Consider the following 20714-nt stretch of genomic DNA (forward strand, 5'->3'; position numbering starts at 1 on the left):
ATAAACATTCACCTAGTTGGATCAAGAACTATTTAATAATATTTAATATTAATAGTTTGGATTTATAGTTTACATCCACGTTACTGATGCATCATTTGAAAATGAAGAGGCAGGGACACTTGACAGTTTAACTGAGTTAACAGACATTTAACCTCATTCTAATAAGATAAAAATTTCCCATTCAGTCTCCAGTTGTCCTGTTTCTACTGTATCTGACTCTGAAATAACCCGTGTTCATAGCAGATATATCTTACTGAAAAGCCATCAGCTTGTTTCAATATGTAGACATTGTGCACTGTGTAACTGAGCATGAAAGAATTTCAGTGTTGAATGTGTCTTTTGCATCGAAGGTCATTGAGTGAAGCGTTTAATTCATTCGGTTGCTTTTCATGTTGAAAAGCTGCCACAGAGTTAAATGTCTGCATGTCACTGAAGCTCCTCCATCCCACACTCAGTGTATTTGAAGGTGAAACCCACCTTGAAATACTACATCACAATTAAGATACAGAATTCAGTTTTAGCAGCAGCAGTGTGTGCGCTCAGGATGCATCTCTGAAACACGAGAAATGTGACTTGTATATTGTGATTCGGAAATTTTCAAACTACGTTTACATGCTAATGATGGGAATTACAGCCCTATCAGAATAAGGATGCATCATGTGACCACCTCAGTTGGAACAGACTGCGAAGAGTCAAGTCATAATGATTTCAAAATAAATATATGGAAATATTGTCCATGTGATCACAGTTGGTGATAATTAGACTCCAGACAGTGCCTGCACTTTGCCAAGAAATAGTCCAGAACGTAACTGCTTGTTCTTACACTTTTTCACTGCACATTAAACAGACTAGATCCAGCAGGTTCATTAATGAAATTTAATGGCACTCAGGCTGGATTTTAATACCTTTGGGCAGAACCTGAGCAGCTGTTTCCCAGTGTTCCCAGTGCTAAGCTAAGTGAAACACCTGGTTTCTGGTATAGCTGTAGCAGACCTCCACCTACAGTACACCTCTCTTACCTGGTGTGTGAGATTAGAGGGAGGAGGGAGAAAGTAATTTATTAAATAGTCCTCACCCATATTTCTGTGACCCACGATATCACTGACTCACCAGCCACTACCGCCCATTTTTAAATGTCAGTTCTGATGATGGGAGCTCGACATATAAAATTACATTCACCTCCACTGTGTTTGATTCTCACCCTCAACAGAGAAAACCAAAACTTTCTAAAGGCCTCGAAAACATTCCCTGTGAGAAAAATGTGTGAAAAGACCCTTTGAGCATTGTTTTATTCTTGAGTGCAGGAGCAGCCAACAATAAGCACAGTGTGACCAAATCACAGACTGAATTCTGCATCTTAACATGATGCACTAAGAGTTTTCAGGTAGACCTCTCGGCACAAAGAGTGTGGTTTTAATAAGTCACTGGGAAGATGCAGCATGAAGGATTTTCTTAAACATGTATCACACATTGCGTATAGCTCTACACTCAAAGTGCGACAAATGAGTTTGTGAAATTCACGTAAAAGTACTGCTAGCAGCTTTTGTGTCACATGTGAATGTGTTCACCAGTGCCCAAATGACTCAAACTGTGTTTTCTCAGCCTTTCACAAAAAAAAAAGACACGTGGGAAATTATATTTTAACAGCTTCACAGTTAACGCCGCAGGATTCATCACATGCATCCAGGACACTTTGAGTAATACAGACAACAGTGTTAGTTCTTGCCACATACAGAAAACACCTTTTTTTTAAACACTGGAAATATATTAATTCCATTCATTCCGAATGTAGTATAATTCAAAGAAAACCCTACATGCTTCATCTTTCATCGTTAAATGCATGATCGTGTTAATCTGTGATGTATGTTGAGGTTAAAGGTCACACAGCAGTCTAAACGGTGCTGTGCAGCTGGCAGCCTGCAGGGTCGTCATGTGAGTAACATCTGCATGTTGTCATCTTTCCTCTGTCTTTGTGTTTCTCCATCTTTGTCTGTCTCTCACCGCCTTGTTTTACAACCTGTCCTCGCCACAGCATTTCAGTGACTACTGAGCCACGTCCACAAACAACAGCAGGGACTTGTAGTTTAGTGGCAGCTTAGGTTCTGCTAAGGTTTAGTCGATTGATTTAAAAAAAAAAATTGATAATGGAATAATTGTTTTAGTAATTTAATATGGATGATGATAATGATAGTAAACAGTATCTCTGGATCCTGTTGGTTTTTCAAAAAAGGCATTTTTAAGATGTAACTATGCTGTCAGAGAGTATAACGGGACTTTTAGAGATTTATGGCATTTATAGACAAACCTATTAATTGGTTAAACAAGAATAATCTGCAGATTAATCACATTAAAGCGAACATTAGCTGCAGCACTTAATACATTAAAACATAAAAAGATTAAAAGTGTTTTATTGGGAAAAACACAAAAAAGGAAGTTGAGAATAAAAAATATGTAATGATGAGAATTATCCTTTAATTGTTAAAAAGGACTGATCCCTCACATGAACTTCTATTGACACGATCATCTTCTGACTTTTTCTTCTAGATCACGATCATCTGATGCCTCTTTACTGACCTAAAATAAACTCCTGTAACACAATCCTTTTGAGCTCCTAAAGCCCTGAAGCTGCACGACAACTAAATTTGCACGTTTTTAACTTTAGACCTTTCATTTGAAAGATACCTCCCGAAAAGTTCCTTAAATTGTGAGTTTGAATGTGAGTTAAAAGATGGTAAATCTAATAAATGCCTGGTAAATTTTTGCACCTTAATTCTCACCATTAAACTAAACGTTTTGTACTTATTTGAAAGTTTAATTTGCAGCTTTCAGTTCTAAACTTAACTTTCCTTTGAGCTTCCAAGTCTGTAACCTTGGTAACCCTGACTCAATAGCCTTGGTGACCTTTGGTAACCTTGGTAACCCTGACTCAGTAACCTCTGTAACGTGTAGGAACCCTTAGAGACCCTGACTCAGTAATCTTGGTAACACTTGGTAACCCTGACTCAAAACCTTGGTAACCTTTGATAACCCTTGGTAACCCTGACTCAAAACCTCAGTAACCTTGGTAACCCTGGCTTTAAAACCTTGATAACCTTTGGTAACCTTGGTAATCCTTGGTAACCCTGACTCAAAACCTCAATAACCTTTGGTAACCCTTTTTCATCTGTGTCTCTTGATCCTTCCTTCTGATCCCGCCCCCCTTCCTCTGCTAACCCAATCAAAACCCTTCAAACTGATCTGAAACACTGCTTCCTGTGGTGGCGGGTCGGCCATGTTTGTTTTGGGCTCGCACTGACTGTCTGCCTGGTGTGCTTGGCTGGTCCTCTGACTGCTTGGTTGGCAACACAGAGGATGTCACTGACGGCGACGCTATTCCCGCAGTCCAACTGCCACCCAGTGTCTTCCAGAACTACGGCGAGGTTGAGGAGGACGACCCGTACCACTACTACCAGCCCAACTACCCAGCCCCAAGGCCCGTGTTGCCTGACGACCCTGCACTCGCCCTGGACGACATCGAGCTGAGGTCTCCCGGCGTCCATCGCAGCTCCCGGAGCCTGGAGGGAAAGGAGGAGAGAGTTGGGCCAAAGAGGAGACTAAAGAAAGGAACGGAGACGCCGCCTGGACTAACTAATTGAGAGGAGGTGATTGGAGGACGGAGGGCTGCTTGCTGTTACTCAATGGGCGGTTTGGAGCCCTCACGGACTAATCAACAAGTGCCTGATGTAGAGGATTTCTTAAGGACGTTATAGAGGGGATGGGCTGGGGGTGTCAGGTTGGGACTATCTCATCTATGCTAATGAATTAACTTCAAGAAAAGAGTTTGATGTTGTTTTGTTCAGATTGTGTCTCAGTAGAGACAGTTGCTTTAAAATGGATCCAGTCCCTAAAACATTTTGTCGTCAGAGTATTGGAGAAAAGCAGCTGCGTTTGTTTACCGGGTTGGTTAAGTGCCTCCGAAATCTGGAAGAAAATTCAAAATGCAGTGGAAAGAATTAAGTGCAACGCCACAGATTTATACACACCAGGAATTATATCTGTGTGTACTCTGAGGTTTAATTTCAGCCTTTCAGTTTTATGACTGCAGACAGCTCAGCTGACGTCAGGACACACACCTGACACCTGTTGATGTCACTTAGACGTTTTGGTTTGGTTGGTGTCGAATTCGCCTGCAGGTGTGTCTGTGCAGTGGCTGCACAGTGAAGACAAAGGTTTACACTACATTCAGATACAACACAATGAGATTTTATCTGTGCTAACATTTCCACCACAAACGTATTGATTTCCAAACATATAACAACATCACAACACTATAGTATTTTCTGTTGCTTATTCAGTTTTTTTTATCGATGCTTTATATAGGTGGAAACACTTTTTTTTTTATGGATTTCTCAGACTGTAAAGAAATGATGATTATATCAAACGCAAGGAAAATGTTTCGTGCCAGATTTAACCACTGGCTTTACATCTGCAAGTAAACACCAACACTACAAAATACAGCAACTTGTATATGTGGACTCCATGAAATGATCAACTTCATGAGATTATTGTTTCTCAGAATTTCTGCCAGGTCGTCTTTATTTTGGTGCAGGGCATTTTCAGAGCAGGCTGTCGGTCTGTTATTCTGCACATATGAAGCTTGTCGACTCCAGAACTGCACACACCTTTGGTCGGGTTTGCGAGATGCAGTCCCCGTTGTCCCTATGAGTATTTCTTCATCATTAAAGCTGCAGACGCTCGGCCAAAAACCTTCAGTACGGTAAATATACAGATGATGATTTCCTGCAGATCATCTGACCTAAACCATCTGCAGTGAGTACTCCCAACATTTGCAGCCCAACAGTTATTGTATAAACCTGCTTCTTAATTCTGATGTAACAACAATGTAGTTTCCAGCTTCAGAGCAGAACAATAATTTATGTAAAGGTTTTGCATGTTTTTGTATCATGTTTAGTCTCATAGAGCCAAACGCTCGTAAAGATGGATTAGTTGGACACACAGTTGTTACAGTATTAAGCTGCTGGTGTTGCTCTGTATCTGATAATAAGGTTAATAGAAAGAAAAAGGTTGTAAACACAGACTATAACAGCTTAAAATGAGGGAGTTGTTATGTATACGTGTTTTTGTTGTGTTGTCAGGTTTTTGTTGTCAGCTGTCAGACTTTGGGGTCGAGGCATTAAACAAAGAACAAATCTGACAAAGATTAAAGCGAGACTGACAGCTCTTTCCCCCTCAGTTTATTCTTATATTATTTTTCTGTGTTTGGAATAAATCTTCCTCCATCCGTAACATTAATCACCAAACTAATTTAAGTTAAGCTGGACCTGTTAGAGTTTTCATCTTTTATGCAGAAACTTGACAGAAACAGTGACAGAAGCAGCAGCTCAGTCTGTTTGAAGTTGGAATGTGTTTAATTGCATGTATGTGTTTAATTTCTTACTTTTGTTTCACTGCTGGAGATCCATTATATAAAAAGAAGTCGAGTTATTTGGAAGACAGTGAGCCTCCTTTTTGAAATAATGTTTTCTCTTTGGCTGAAATTCACGCAGTTTCAATTCACTTGAAGCCACTTGAGTTCAGTGTTTCTGAGACCTTCTGGTCTGAGAGGGGAACAGAATGAAAGAGGCCACAGTTTCCCTCCACACCTCTGACCCAGGATGTTTAAAAAAAAATAAAATCAAGGAAGTAATTTATTTTTTACTTGGTATTGATTTTCTCAGAACAATAAAACTGAAGTGGAACCGTTGCTGTTTGTGTGTGGACTGTGAATGTGTCGCTGTCCCTCAGCAGGTGGCGCAGCTCAGCTGTGAGGCCTAATTAAAGTGGGACTGAGCAGGAAGCCGAACCTTCAGACGAGCACCGAGGCACTTTGGAGCTGCACGCTGCAGGGAGCTGATTGGAAAGCAGCAGGCTGGAACGTCACTGTGGAGCCCAGGCAGGTGGATAAAAGGAGGATTTCAACTAAAATCACTATTTCTCCTACAGTCAGAGTCTGAGGGGGGAAATGTCAGATATTTGTCTGTGTTATTCTGTGAATCGGGAAGTGCGACTAAAACTTGATCACTGTAATTCTATTTCAAGATGAAAGTGGAAGTTACAGAGCGACAGAGTGTGAGCTGGTGGTTTCTCTGTAAAAACTCCATCTTTGTGCGAGTGGGTGGGGGTGGGTGTGGTTCGCAGCTTCAACACACAGGCACACTACACACACACTGCAGAGAACACACTTCCTTCAGCCTGAACCTCGAGCTGCTCGACAGACAACGTGGCATTTGCAGCTTTTTGTGAATGTTTCATTAGAAATTTCATCTTAACATTAAAGTTGTATCAGTCTGATGCCTGTTCATATGGTACCCGCCCTCTGACACCGGAGATAAACAATTATTCCTTTATCGGAAGCTCAATTTCAGTGTTTATAGTTTTTACTGTTTCTTATTTTCTGTTTATTCTGTAGTTTCATTAAAATAAGAAGCCGCTTAGTTAGAGAGCTTGTTGTGTTGTATGATAATTATATAATTGTCACAGCAGATGGCTTTAGTTCTGGTCTGCTCTTTTAAATATGTCTTTATACATATGTGCGTCTATTTTTACCTTCCACAACTTTCATTTTGTCTAAGCCACAGTGTTGGTATTAGTCAGCTTCCTGTTGTCAGTTTTGTTTTCCAGAAGCAGCAAACAGCTCCTATTAATAAGGTACTGACTGAACCAGAGAACGCAGGCGGAGACCGAGCGCTGCTGCTTTCTGCACGTGTGTGTCTCTAAACTCAAACCGCATTTCCCATCAGCCCCGTTTTTTAAACTGCCACTGCATGTAGCTGTATTGTCACAGAACTTCAGTCATACACACACACACACTGTCACGTAAATCAATGTGTGTGTTAACAGGAAGTGATGGTTTTCAGAAACACACGCTCTCACTTGTCTGTCTTCCTATAGTTGTGAGGACACTAATGTAGCCCACGCATTAACAATCACCACTACATCTGACTCCAACCTTGACCCAAACCTGGTTCTGACCAAACCCTAAAACCAGGTCTGAAAAGTCCTGAAACAGGTGTGAGGCCCGGGCAGCATGTCCTCACAATGATGGTATTGCACTAAAATGTGTCTGCACAGCCAGAGAGAAACGTACAGTTCACTTTGACATGACTCGATCTGTGTGTGCGTGTGTGTGTGTGTGTGTAAACAGGAAGTGGAAGCGTGCAGAGTGAGGAGCCTCTTGTGTGTGAAGATGAACCAGACTAGTTGTGTGTGTGTGTGTGTGTGTGTTTCATTCACTTTTCCTGAGCTCATCTTTCCTCATGCGTCACCATGGGAACCTCCTGCATCCGAGCAGCTGCTGTTTGTGTGAGGATCGTTTTTCCCTCCGCTGATCTGCTGTTATCCAGAGACTCAGCAAACGCACCAGAAGAATTTAGTTCGCACATTAAACACAGCGTGTTGTTCACAGCTCGCCCAGTATGGTTGTAGTTTTGACCATCACATGTGTCAGTTTTGTTTCTGAGATCCAAGGTTTGTTGAGGAATAACTCAGGTGGAACTCCAGCTTTTCCTCAGTTGGATCTGGTTTCTGTCCTTGTGCTGAAACATCTTGCAGCTTCATCTTCGACTTGATTTGAGGCACCTGGAGTGAACTTACATGAATGAGCCTGTCAAATCTGTTTGTGTTCACTCTGAACTCATCTTGAGAACATGGAACTTCACCAAAGCAGAATCCAACAGGATTTTCCTAGTGGAAATCCAGGATGCAGATATCCTCCAACATCTCATGAATAATTCCAAATCAACCTTCTGACAGGGATGTGGAGCTGAGAAGGTGAACTGGCCCAGAACTTCTCATTGTCCTTATTGTTTCTGAGCGAAGCAAAGCTGAGTTCTCTGGATTTAACCTTTAAGAAAAATGTGAGCTGGAATCAGCTGATACTTTGACTGTGGGTTCAACCCAAACTGCTCAAGTCCAAGACATGTTTCCAACCCTAGTCAAGATCCTGGATTGTCTAAGTTCCCACCTCCGTCAGGCAGAATAATGAGAAAATATGTTTAATGATGCAGAAGGATATTTCCACATGATGTAGTCGTGCAGAGTGAAAATGATCAACTACATGAGGATAAAAAGGGAATTTATAGTTAAAAACAAACAAGGAAAGACCTAATAAGAAGAAGAGGAAGAAGAGTTGAAAGAGGAGTGGAGCATCTTTGTCTTATTTCTGCTTAGGACCAAATAACAATCATTAATTAATGTGCTCAGTGCGTGCTCTGCGTAACACTAATATTCTTCAGTTTAATTCCCCCCTCAGGTGAAACAAAGCCCCCTGCTGCTCCCTCCCCAGGATGCCTCTTTATTTGATGTGTGATGTTTGTGAAGCTGCGAAACAGCCTGAAAACTATGATGATCACTTTTTAAATCCGTGTTTGAAGTGGCAGCCGCCGCCTGGCGCTCAGGTTCAGCCTTGTTTCTGCTTGTGGATGGTAAACAGTGAGGCTGCACCACAGATCGCGCTGTTAAAGGCTGTTGCAGCTGTGAGGGAAACGGGCCTGAACATTGAGAGGAACAAAGTGCAGAGGGCACACTGTGTAGTTCAGGGGGCATGGGAGTTTGCAGTTTTTTCCAGTGAACAGACAGCGCTAAACTACTACTAGATGTTTATTTAGTGCAAAAGGACAAAAATAAAAAGCCCCAGATACCAGCTGTCAGTCCTCTCTGCTCGTCCCTGTGTGAATATTTGTGGCTGTTTTGTGGGAGGACGCTGACGATGGCCGGTCATCATCAGAAGAGCTCAGAGTGGTTAAATACAGTCATTACAGTGTTCGGTGCAGCGAGGTTGATTATAATTAGCTCTACAGTTAAAGTGGGATTGTAATTTCGCTCTTTGATTGGATTTGATCTGTATTGGAATAGAAACCTGATATCACATATCAAATGTTCGACTGCTCCTCTTTCTCTCCGTCACTTTTCTTTATTTGTTTGTGTCTCACAGTTTCTGTCAGAACGTTTGTTTAGAAAAATACTGAGCCGTGGGGTTTTACCTTCACCATGCACTGACCTATGACCTTTGACGCTGAGCTGCGGAGATAACACGCTGTCTCTACACCGACTCAGTGCTGCCCTCATGTGCCGAAGGTGATGTACAACAAAAACACACGTGACGTTTATGACCACAGATGTTTAATCTGACACGTGCTGTTCATTGCATGAGCTCAGAGTGGGATCGGTCTGACAGATGAAATATTATAAGTATTCTGTCATGTGAGCTGGAGGTTTGAAGCTGTGACACTTTAGCATCAGCTGATGGTTTAACGTCCGTATTTGGTTTATGAAACATCAGAGATGCAGGAAAAATGTTTCTGTTCGTAAACAAGATCAAGAAGTGAAGGAAGCATCAGCTGCTTTGTAGCCAGAGGCAGCAGTGGAATAAATCCACAGATCGTTTACTGCAGTAACAGTATAAATACCACAGGGTACAAGTCTGCAAGTTTTTACTTAACTATAGGAGTACCAGCATCCAAATGTACTTGAAGTATCCAAAGTAAAAGTACTCATTGTGCAGAATGGCCCATTTCACATGAATGGATCTGATATTATTGGATTCTAATTATTGATGATTATTGTGTTGATCACTTTAATGTTGGAGCTGACGTTAACTACCTTATATACTTCTAATTTGAAGTACTTTATATACCGCTGGGTAGCTGACTTTAACTACCTTATATACTTCTAATTCGAAGTACTTTATATACCGCTGGGTAGCTGACGTTAACTACCTTATATACTTCTAATTTGAAGTACTTTATATACCGCTGGGTAGCTGACGTTAACTACCTTATATACTTCTAATTTGAAGTACTTTATATACCGCCGGGTAGCTGACGTTGACTACCTTATATACTTCTAATTTGAAGTACTTTATATACCGCCGGGTAGCTGACGTTAACTACCTTATATACTTCTAATTTGAAGTACTTTATATACCGCTGGGTAGCTGACGTTAACTACCTTATATACTTCTAATTTGAAGTACTTTATATACCGCCGGGTAGCTGACGTTGACTACCTTATATACTTCTAATTTGAAGTACTTTATATACCGCTGGGTAGCTGACGTTAACTACCTTATATACTTCTAATTTGAAGTACTTTATATACCGCTGGGTAGCTGACGTTAACTACCTTATATACTTCTAATTCGAAGTACTTTATATACCGCTGGGTAGCTGACGTTAACTACCTTATATACTTCTGATTTGAAGTACTTTATATACCGCTGGGTAGCTGACGTTAACTACCTTATATACTTCTGATTTGAAGTACTTTATATACCGCTGGGTAGCTGACGTTAACTGCCTTATGTACTTTGATTTGAAAAGTACAAGGTTTGGCTCTGACATGTAGTAAAGTCCAAGGTAAAGTACACAAACCTGTGTGATCATAAATCTGAGGTTTGTTGTTGATGTTGGAACATGTTGAGAAAACACTCAATGGCTCTTTAGCAGCTTTCGATCCCATCACATGATCTTCCTCAGCAGACTCCTGACCTCCCCCTGACCCCCTTCCTGACCTGGATGCTCCTTATACGACGATAACAGTGAAAGTGTTTCAGTCATGATGTCTGTGCTGCTGCAGTCGCCTGATTACGACACGTGTCGGAGAGCTGCACATTCTGGCCTACTGGTAGGTGCCGTTTGCATCTTATACTAATTACGGGTGTGCAAACAGACAGCGGCCATTAAATGGAGTGATAACATTAACCTGCCTGCAGGTAGACGCTCTTGTAAAGCTGCTGTACATGTCTGGTGGAAAATGTGATCCTAACTCAGGACTGATTGAAGAAATTAGGATTTTTTTTTATCTGTAAAGTGGAGCATGTTATTTGATTTCACGCCCAGTCTCCATAAACGGACCTGTCCCTCTGCCCTTGTGTCCTGATCCTGTTAGTACCCAAACACTCGTCTGTGTGTAAATGAGCCCCGAGCTTCGGGTTGGGTGTTATTATGCAGAGCAGGTGAAGCATCTCGGCTTCTGCTCTGAATCTGAATAAACACAAAAAGCAAAACAGAAACGAGGCAGCCGAGCAGAAAACTCCTGCCTCCCTCCCTCTGCAGCTCACAAGACGGGTCGTGTGTAAACAAGTGGGCACGATCAACCTCACAAAGTCTGATAAACTCCTCACACACACACACGCACACACACAGAGTTAACGCTGACGCTGTGCTCAGGCGCTGATGTTTGTAATTACTGACAGTGACTGCAGCAGAGGACGGCCCTGCCTGTGTCTGTGTATTAACGAATCCTCAGTTCATTTGTATGTAAATGCGTCCAGGCAGCGTGCTGCTCTTGTCCTCCTCCTTGTGATGAATAAAGCATCAAGGAGGACCGTGAAACATCGTGGAGAGGCAGGTGATTTACTAATGAGCACCACAGAAGAAGAGGAGCCAAGCTGAGCTCATCTGAAACCTGCAGGAGAAGAAGAACAAAAGAGGAGACAGATTATTGGGTACTTGAGATTTAAGGAGAACATCAGAGCAGCTGCTGGATGTGTCGGTCAGATCGCCTGACTGGTTCAGGACGATGCAGCATCAGAAAGTGTGACAGACCAGAGAAAGGATTGAATAAATGTGGTATAAAATCATATCTAACCTTGGTTTTAACGGTTTACGTTCACATGTCAATACAGTAGTTTAGTGGTTAGCCCTGTTGCCTCACATCAAGAAGGTTCCTGGTTTGAAACCCCTCAGGGGCCTGTCTGTGTGGAGTCTGCATGTTCTCCCTGTGCTTGTGTGGGTTTTCTCCAGGTACTCTGGTTTCCTCCCACAGTCCAAAAACATGTATGTCAGGTTGATTGGTGACTCTAAATTGCCCATAGGAGTGAGTGTGAGTGTGTGAGGTTGTTTGTCTCTATGTGGCCCTGTGATGGACTGGGGACCTGTCCAGGGTGGACCCCTGCCTTTCACCCAAAGAGAGCTGGGATAGGCTCCAGCAGGTCCCTGGGACCCTGGTTAGGACTAAGGGGGTACAGATGATGGATGGATGCGAATATGAAAAGTAACATCAGGTCACATCAGATACCAAACTCTGGTGTGGTGAACATTTTAAAGTTCGGTTGGTGTCTGCAGTCCATGTAACCCCAGTTGGTCTGACCTTTGACCTGTGGTGACAGGCCACCTTGAGGGTGCATGAATCTGCAGCTGATGCGTTTTGACACTGTGCACCTTAGAGCACTCGGGGGCCACTTTATTAGGAACGCCAAGCTGATGGTGAAACAGTCCTGCAGTGAATCCGATGTTTCTGTTGTTTAGCCTCGGTGATATCAACGGTGTAGACAAAATAATAGAAACGCCTGCTAGTGAAACGCACGTCCACAGCAGATTCTCCTGACAAGCGTCTCCTGGAAGACGTTCATGGTGTTGTTCACACAAGACGTGACAGACACAGTTGTGTGAAGAAATTTTTAAAACGTGGTTGAAAGAGGAGTTCAAACCTTTTTTTCACACCGGGCCAATCACTGCACAAAATCCACATAATGGTCTGTCATTTCTGAAGCTACAAAAGATGCTGGAATAGAGAGCCCCCCACATTTCGGACAATGGAACGATCCATCAGACACCACATCGATCTGAGTCTGTGCTCCAGCCGGTCCTCACATGTCCTGCTCTTTTCATCAGGACCGTCCAGAGACTCACGGACTAAGAGCTTTTTAGCTGCGGCTGCTTCTTTTATGTTTAACCCTCTGATGATTTGTTTTTTGTGTTTTTATTATAACTGTATCATTTTAATGACACGATAAATATTTGATTTGGATTTCAGTCAAACCTCCTTTATGTATTTAACCCACAGTCACTTTTAAACCTGTTCAACTTTTCCAGACGCAGCCTGTCTGACGTATTTGGTTTTGTGCCCTGAAGGCAGCGGCGAAGCCTCCTGCACAACCGCTCCGCCACAGTGTGCTGAAGTGTGACACCAAATAATGACTTTTATTTTTCCTTTTCAGGCGGCTTCATGCGATGCATTGTGGGAAGGTGGCCAGTGGTGGCGAACGTTCCTGTCACAAGACAAAAGAGAAAACTCACAGCCTCAGAAAAACCACAGGACTGCAGATTGTTGTCATGTTTTTAGTCTTTCCATCTGTAATTTGGTTTGTGTTTTGACTTTCAGAACTGCTGTGTGACTGAAAACCTGCTAAAAGCCTCCTTTGTGTTTCTGATACCCCTTTTTATGATGTCTCTTTTTACAGACACATGATTGGTTTTCCAACCACAATAATATGCAGATTGTCTCCCAGGGGTGTGTCACACATTTTATTGTGGTCTGCAACACTGAAATGGCCACTTGATGAATGACTGAACGGGAATAAAAACATAAATACACTAAGGTGACGGTTCCTGTGGTTTCATTCAGCTGAGCTTTTATTTCTCGTTCTGGGCCAAAACTCACTTTTCTCAGTTCACTGTGTGAGAGGTCACGGCTTTCGTATGTTGTCAGCCTGGGAGGATTACTCAACGGGCACGGGACCAGGGGCCCATTGGGTCAGAGGGCCCTGGACCAAAGCCTCTGTTAGCAGTGACTGTTGGCATTTATTTTGGAAAGTCAAACAAACAACCAAAAAGTGACACAAAGGCATGAAAAACTACTACAGATAGTCCTGAAATTACTACGAAGTGACACAAGAAACACGAAATGACCAAAAGAGAAGACACAGAACAACAAACAGATTATTTATTGTTTATTTCACGTCTCTGTATGTGCAGTCTTTTGTGGCTGGGTGTGTTTGCTCCTGTGTAGGCTCGTGTTGGGACATTTTGCATTTTAATGTCCTGATGCTGTTGAGGACCCTTCAGTCCGGGCAGGAAACGAACCAGAGACAAACTTTTACTTGGTTTTCCAGCAGGGCAGCTGTTGCCTCCAAAGCTTTTTCATTTGCAGAAATTTGTGACACCCATGGCTCCTGATTACTATTTTAAAGACTATTTTGAGCCTTGAGTGGTTCAGTTTTTAACTTTTGTTGCTAAGCAATGTTGGCCAAAACTGCTTATTGGCTAGAGCTGGCACTTTTGCCTGGCAACATTACCTGATTGTGTATTCTGGAGACACTGGCAAGAGCTTCCTATTGCAGACAACTCTTCTGCAAAGACAGCTGGGGCTGTGGCATCAACCCTGGTTTGAAGGCCTTGAATTATTTTCCTTATTTCATCACATCTGAACACAGTGTGTCCGTGATGCTCGGAAAATCTGCAGCTAACAAGCGGTTTCTTGAGTGAGCTGGACTTTGGACTGGTGGGGGACTCGCAGGTGTCTGGTTCAGAGGATGAAAACCTGCAGCTGCGATCGAGAAACTCGGGTCAGATGTGAGAGCTGAAACAGACCAGGCCACGTCGGGATGTGATGCATTTACTGAAACACCTGGAAAACTTCCTGTTCTAAACCTCAAGGTCCAGTTTTTCCATCTATTAAACCAACAGTGATAGAACCAAGATCCATCTAATGAAATATAGATTAAAAACATTAAACTCTGCTGCTCCAGAGCTGAAGTTGTTCTGGAGATTTTAGGGTTAAAGTCCTGATGCACGAAACTTAATCAAATCAGTCAAATTTTAGTTGGTTAGTACCTTTGGTCCAACATGTTGGACAGTACCTTTGGGTCCAGGTGCTGAACAGAAGACAGGCAAACTGAATAATAAGGCAGGACGATGTAAACAGTCAATATCAGACAAGAACTCATTCAACAAAACATGTAAAAGAAATAAAAAGACTAAATAACGGAGTAAAAAAAAAATCAGCAGAGTCAATCCTCTTTTTAAAAAAACGATCTTTGTAACAAATGAATCATATTTAAACTGAGTCAAATGTGTTGAAGCGACTTAGTGAAGACAAACACTGGGACATTAGTCAGAACTTCTTTCCCATCGTCTTATGTAAAAGTTCACTCCAGGTCTTGGACTCAGAAAATCACCAGAATATACGATGAGGAGCGACGGGCAGGGCGCAGTTCCCAGCTCGGCCTGTAGGTGGCGCTGTCCGGCATCTTTTCACAGCAGTGCGAGGGGACGTTTCTACATTTATTGCATGTGATCAGCTCCAACAAGAAGCATTTATCAAAGATACACGAGCCCGATGAAACGCAGACCGGGAAACTTTCCCCCCAGTCCCACACCGGCTCCGATCAGAACCGGGTCGGGTTTCCAGTCGGTGCCGGTGTGACACGAGCTGCGGTTTGTCAGCTGAGGATCAAACAGGTGTTAGAGAGAATAAACACACTGAGGTTCTCGTGCTGGTTCCCCTCACAACATGCATTTACATCTGCAGCGGGACATGTGGGTATGGACGGACTCATGACTGGCCAGAATAAAAACCAGGACCCTAAAGGTGAGAGGCGCCATGAGGGGGTGAGGGTGCAGGTAAAAGCGGCGCCACAGAACCACCATAAACCGGGCGCAGGTGTGCTGCGCGCTCCTTCTTGAATGTTCTGGAGAGTTGAGGCGGTGTTTTCCGAGCAGCCATCCGGGGCCGCGAGTCCTCACACACCGGCCCGAGGCTGCGGGGAAAAAAGGGGGGACGGGTCCGCGCCGCGCCGTGCGCCTCTCCACCGCAGCCCGAGCGGCCGCGCCAGCGCCCCGCGGCGCCTTAATCCAACTTTTCTGTACATTTTCACGTCACCTGGACGCGCAACATAAATTTGGCATCCTATGCAAATATATGCTGACGTAAAAGATCATGTGGTTTTTGTCGTCGATCCCCCCTATGAGCAACGAGGAGGTTTTTCCTCCTCTGTTGTCTTTAGGTTAGCTATGCTACACTCTTTACTGTACCAGCGCTAGCTATATGCGCCCCGCGCCGCTCCACTCTGGATATCTGGGAATAATCCACTTCCAGCGCGTCGCACCTGCGGCCACAGACCGCACACAGGTAGGACACGAGGCAAACTTCTTATTTTTCAACTCCTGGGCAGGAATTTTCACCAAAGTCACCGCAAAAGTGAAGTTATTAAAGCGGCTTGGTTGCAGCCAGACTAGCCGCCTGGCTGGCTGTGCCCAGGCTGCTGCTGCTGCTGCTAGCGACCGTCCCCTCCATCACAGCCTGCCCGGGTGGGAATCACCTTTCTGCGGCCAGCGGAGCTCCGCGGACCGGGCTGCAGCCAAAGTGCTCGGTGCGGGGCTGTCAGGCAACTTTGGCGTCCGAGCGACAGGTATTTCGGGATAGTTGTCAGACAAGTGAATGTCATCCGGCTCCTTGTTTTTTCCTCGGTGGCCAACTTTTGCCGTGCCCCCCCACCCCCGGTGAAATAATGAATTTATTAGCCGCTAGCCGCTAGCCCTTAGCCCGGGCTAGGACCGGGCAGCCCGGCGCGGCTAAGGGCTTTAGCGTTAGCCTCTCCCCGCACACGGCGGCGCCAAACGTGGCTGGATGTTACGCTTCGTGTCGGGAGACGCGTTTGTTTTGGCCGGATCCCTCCCCCCCGGTCCTCCCCGCCGCGCCGAGCGGGGGAAGATCCCCGGGTGCGTTCCCCGTGTCGAGCGTCGGAGCAGCGGGGCTCGGTGCGGGTCGCGGCGGCGGCTGGAGCGCGGCGGTGCCGCCGTACGCGCGGTTCGAGCGGGGCTAAGCTAGCAGACAGCCCGTCTGGCTGCCCGGGTCATCTGAGGTGAAGCGGAGGCTGCTGACGGAGGGCCGGGTCCTGACTGCTTGTTTCTCTGACACGCAGCCTCGGTTCGCGTCCGGACTCCGGGTCGAGCCTTTTAAACAAGAGTCCGTGACGCTTTTTGTGGGTTTTTTACACAGAACCGGACCGCGGGTGTACACACGGTACGGCAGCCCTGGTGGAAGCGAACTGCCCTTTAGTTTGATACCAGACAGTTTTACTGGTGGTTTTGGCACTTGGACCGGTTCATATGAGGACACGGGACTGTGTTGGCCTGGTTCAGCTGGTTTAATGTGATATGGCTGGGGGGGGGAGCTGGTTGCCTGTTTGGTGAGCAGACGTTGACTGGTTGCCAGTTAGAGGCTGGTTTTTCTACTGGTTTCCATAGTCTGGCAGTGAACATTTAGTTTGAATTGCAGTCCACGTGGTCTTTAGGGTCCGGCTGTTTTATGAGGACTGAGTGTACAAACTGGTTTCTGGCTGGTGTGTTGACCCACATTGTGCATAAGTAAACGTGATTTTATTGACATGTCGTGTGTTTATTGATCTATTTGCTATAAAACCTCAAACTTAGCCTTCTCTGAGTCCACCACCTGGTCTGTCTTCTCCCCAAATCTCGTCGCACATGATCCCGAGAAACTACATGGGCCCTACAAGCCTGGTGACCTCTGACCCCATTCGGTAAACTGTAATGAAGAAAGTTTGTTTTGTTTGTTTGTTTGTTTTTCCTTGGTGCAGTTTGGATGCACAGGAGGGAGATTTCTGCAGTGCTTAGACTCACAGGTGTGCAAACTCCGTTTGGGCAGGTTTCATCCTCATCCAGACCCGAGTCTTGGCTCGTCTTCGGAGGGAGGCTCCTCCGTCTTTGCTGCCCGGCGACAGCGTTAACATCCACCTCCTCCCGTGACGGCTGTGCTTTGAAAGTGTGTCAGATTTTTTTTAATATTATCTTCCCCTGGTCTGTTCTGGTTCGTAATCACGTTTCCTTTTTCCCCTGACCGACTTTTTTTGTCTCGTGTTTTGCTGCCATTGTGTCGCAGGCGTGTCGGGCGTTTTAATCCTATGATATGGATGCAGGGATCAGTCAGTCATGCTGCCAGTCTCCGAATCAGAGCGCGCCCGCTTGCTCTCTGGCTGCTATTTATTTGTCACAAACGCCAACACACACACACACACACACACACACACACACACACACACACACACTCTCTCTCTCGCTTTTCCTCTTCCTGCTCTGACACGCTGCTATTTATTTGACACACACTCTCACACATTTTGCCGGTTCCTAGGGAAGTGCAGCTGTGATTTGCTGTTGCCACCTGACCTGTCAACCCTCCACACACACTCTCACACTCTCTCACACACACACTCACACACACACACACACACACAGAGCTTTTATTTCATCGTTTCGACTGCTCACATCATTGGTTTTTATTGCCCAGAATTGCAACTCGACACATGCTTTTTTAATATTTGTGGCGATTGAAATGGAGCCCGCTCTGGGTTTGTGTTGCCCTCAGTGGCTTTCATTCATGAGGGTTTATGACAGCTATACGAGCCGGAACTCACACACACTCACACACACTCACACACACTCTTTGTCGCTCTATCAAACTGCTTTTTATTTCACACACATGCACAAAGCATGCATGACAGCTGCATGATGCACACACACACATTCATGCTTTTATTCCTCTCATTTTGTTTTAGGTTTTACTTCCCATAGACACACACACACACACACACACACACACGTATTTTCAGTGTGATTGGGCCTTTATAAAATAGTGAGAGGCTGTGGGTGTTTGGGAAGGTGTGTGTGTGTGTGTGTGTGTGTGTGTGTGGGTGTGTAAGAGTGAAGTGGCAGTGGTAGTGATTTCTTTTGTGTGTGTGTGTGTGTGTGTGTGTCGAGTTACCAGAGAGCATGGGCTGGTCAGAATCACTGTGTGTGTGTTAGTGTCCCCCCCCCCCCCCCCAGCCTTGTTGCTGGATCTCTTCATGAGGAAACTCAACACACACACACACACACACACACACACACATATTTGCTGTATTGACGTGCACGGCTGCTGTTGGACCCAGCCCATGTTCCACGTTGGCCGGGAGCGTTTGGGGGTCGAAGTCTGTGTGAACATGAACACCAGGGTTCCCCATTTGACCAGATTTAACTCTCGTGACTCACACACACGACAAAGACTCTGATTCTGCAGCTCAGTTGGGTTCTAACCACCTCTGTTCTCGGTTCCTCGTCTGAATGATTTGTTTTACTTTACGTTCAGCGTTTAAACTTTTTATTAAACATCGTGAAATCGGGCTTTTGGAAGTTTAGCGACAATATTTGGTCCTGCTGTGAAAAGGTCTTCACACATGGACGAGGATTTTCTTATTTACTTAAGTTGCTTATTTTGGATCCAATCGGTTGTTTTGTCCAAATCCATGACCCGTGTTCTTCCTGCACATCAGTCTGGTGACGTCCAGGAGCTGATGCTGCAGCATCATTGATGAACTGGCTGATATATCGACGGATTATTGCAGATATATTGGTATCAGTCCATATGTTGGCACAGAAATACCGAAGTAGATTTAAGTCGACTCTGAAACACTTTAAACAAAATGATCTAAGGGATCTTTGACAGTGCTCATGTTCAAATGGATCAATGGGATTTTTTTAATCTCCCAAACTGAGCTGATAAATTGATTAGTTAGTTAAAAGGAAAACAAATTGGAAACTTTCCTCAGATTCCTGCTTCTTAAAGGACAGAATCTCCTTGTCAACTAAAAATATCTGCAGATTTGGACTTTAGGTCCAACACGACATTTGAAGAATTTCCCACATTAAATAGCGAATTAATCTAAAAAGGATTAAGCAGAGGACTTGATGATGTTAGGCAGCTCCACTCCCAGATATGAAGTACCAGCCTCAGTAGTATCCGTCAGGCTGCAGTACTGCAGTACTTCCCGCGGTAACGTGCCCACACACTCGGTGCTGTTCTAGTCCTGCTGTCGACCGTTTCCCTGAACCAGTTTCTTCTCCGACTCTGTGGCAGCAGCTGCTGGATGATGTTGTTATTAATCTGAGCAGTAATTCAAACAGTGAACTCATTTTTCAGGGCAGTTGAAGAGACTGTGCTCAGGTGAACCCAGTGGAAAAAGTCTGGTCCTGGCACTGATGAGTCCTAAAGAAACCGGCTCCTCTCTGTGTTTGGCCTTAAAGAGCCTGGAGAAGAGAAGCTGCAGTGATTAGTCAAACAATTGAATTAGATTTTTATTTTTTTTAAAGCAAAGATGCCAAACGTGCTGGTTTGGGCTTTTAAATGTGAGTCAGATGAATATCTGTGGATTTTATACCAAAAGACATTTAAAGACGTCGCCTCAGGCTGTGGGACATCACTGTTTTTAACAGTTTAAAGACAAAATAATTTATCAGTTAATAAAGAAAATAATGAGCAGATTAATCTTTAATGAAAAATGTTTAATTTAAAAGTTGTTATTCCTGGAGCTGTATCCGTCTCCTCCAAGCTTCGGGGTTTTGGGGCCATTTTTCTGGCCCCTGTGCAGGAAGACGATGTTCTCAAGCTCCAATTGCTCCGGACTGTAAAAAGCCTCATGTCGCTGATTTCCCAGGACTGGAACTAGGATTAAACAAATCCACTCCAAGACAGTGAGAATAAATTGATTAGTCTGATGTAGCTCAGTCCAGAGAAAGACCTGTTTGAGATTTGGGTTCATGAGCCTGTTCCAGCAGCACAGAGGTTTCTTTGGGGACCACGTGGACCTGGACCCAAAAAACACGGTCCGTTAATTCCTTCACATCCGGTTTCCTGTTTCTGCTAATTGAAGGACGACTGATCAGCTGGTGTCGCCATCAGTGTGTGAGATTTACTGATTAGCACCAGACCTGGTTTAACATCTGCACCTGATGTGGCTCAGCCTGTGTGACGACTGGTCCTGTTCTGTGTGTGTGTGTGTGTGTGTGTGTGTGTGTGTGTGTGTGTGTGTGGGCAGTGTTACCTGATGAAAAGTATTGATCTCGATGATAATAGCGTGTTGAGCAGTGATATTAATGGAGCCTGCGTGCAGCTTCAGAGGC

The 20714-nt window shown here is 44.4% G+C and overlaps 2 protein-coding genes across 4 annotated transcripts in view; both read left to right on the top strand.

Moving 5' to 3' along the window:
• The window catches only part of col14a1b (collagen, type XIV, alpha 1b), a 103139-nt gene extending 97396 nt beyond the window's left edge, over positions 1-5743 (top strand). Inside the window, 2 exon segments of the mRNA XM_026300943.1 lie at positions 3349-3605; positions 3608-5743. Of these exon segments, the coding sequence (XP_026156728.1) occupies positions 3349-3605; positions 3608-3631 (281 nt within the window). The 3' untranslated portion in view covers positions 3632-5743.
• Positions 5744-14752: 9009 nt separating this feature from the next.
• Positions 14753-20714, top strand: part of LOC113126627 (zinc fingers and homeoboxes protein 2-like) — an 80294-nt gene continuing 74332 nt past the window's right edge. For 2 of the 3 annotated variants that reach the window (XM_026300747.2, XM_026300748.2), the window contains exon 1: positions 15578-15891. The gene's annotated coding sequence lies outside the window, so the exon portion shown is untranslated. Of the gene's footprint in view, positions 15352-15577; positions 15892-20714 lie in introns of those variants that run through there. The other variant, XM_026300750.1, reaches the window with a different exon arrangement.

This window comes from Mastacembelus armatus, chromosome 11 (assembly GCF_900324485.2).
Source record: "Mastacembelus armatus chromosome 11, fMasArm1.2, whole genome shotgun sequence".
NCBI classification, from domain to species: Eukaryota; Metazoa; Chordata; class Actinopteri; order Synbranchiformes; family Mastacembelidae; genus Mastacembelus; species Mastacembelus armatus.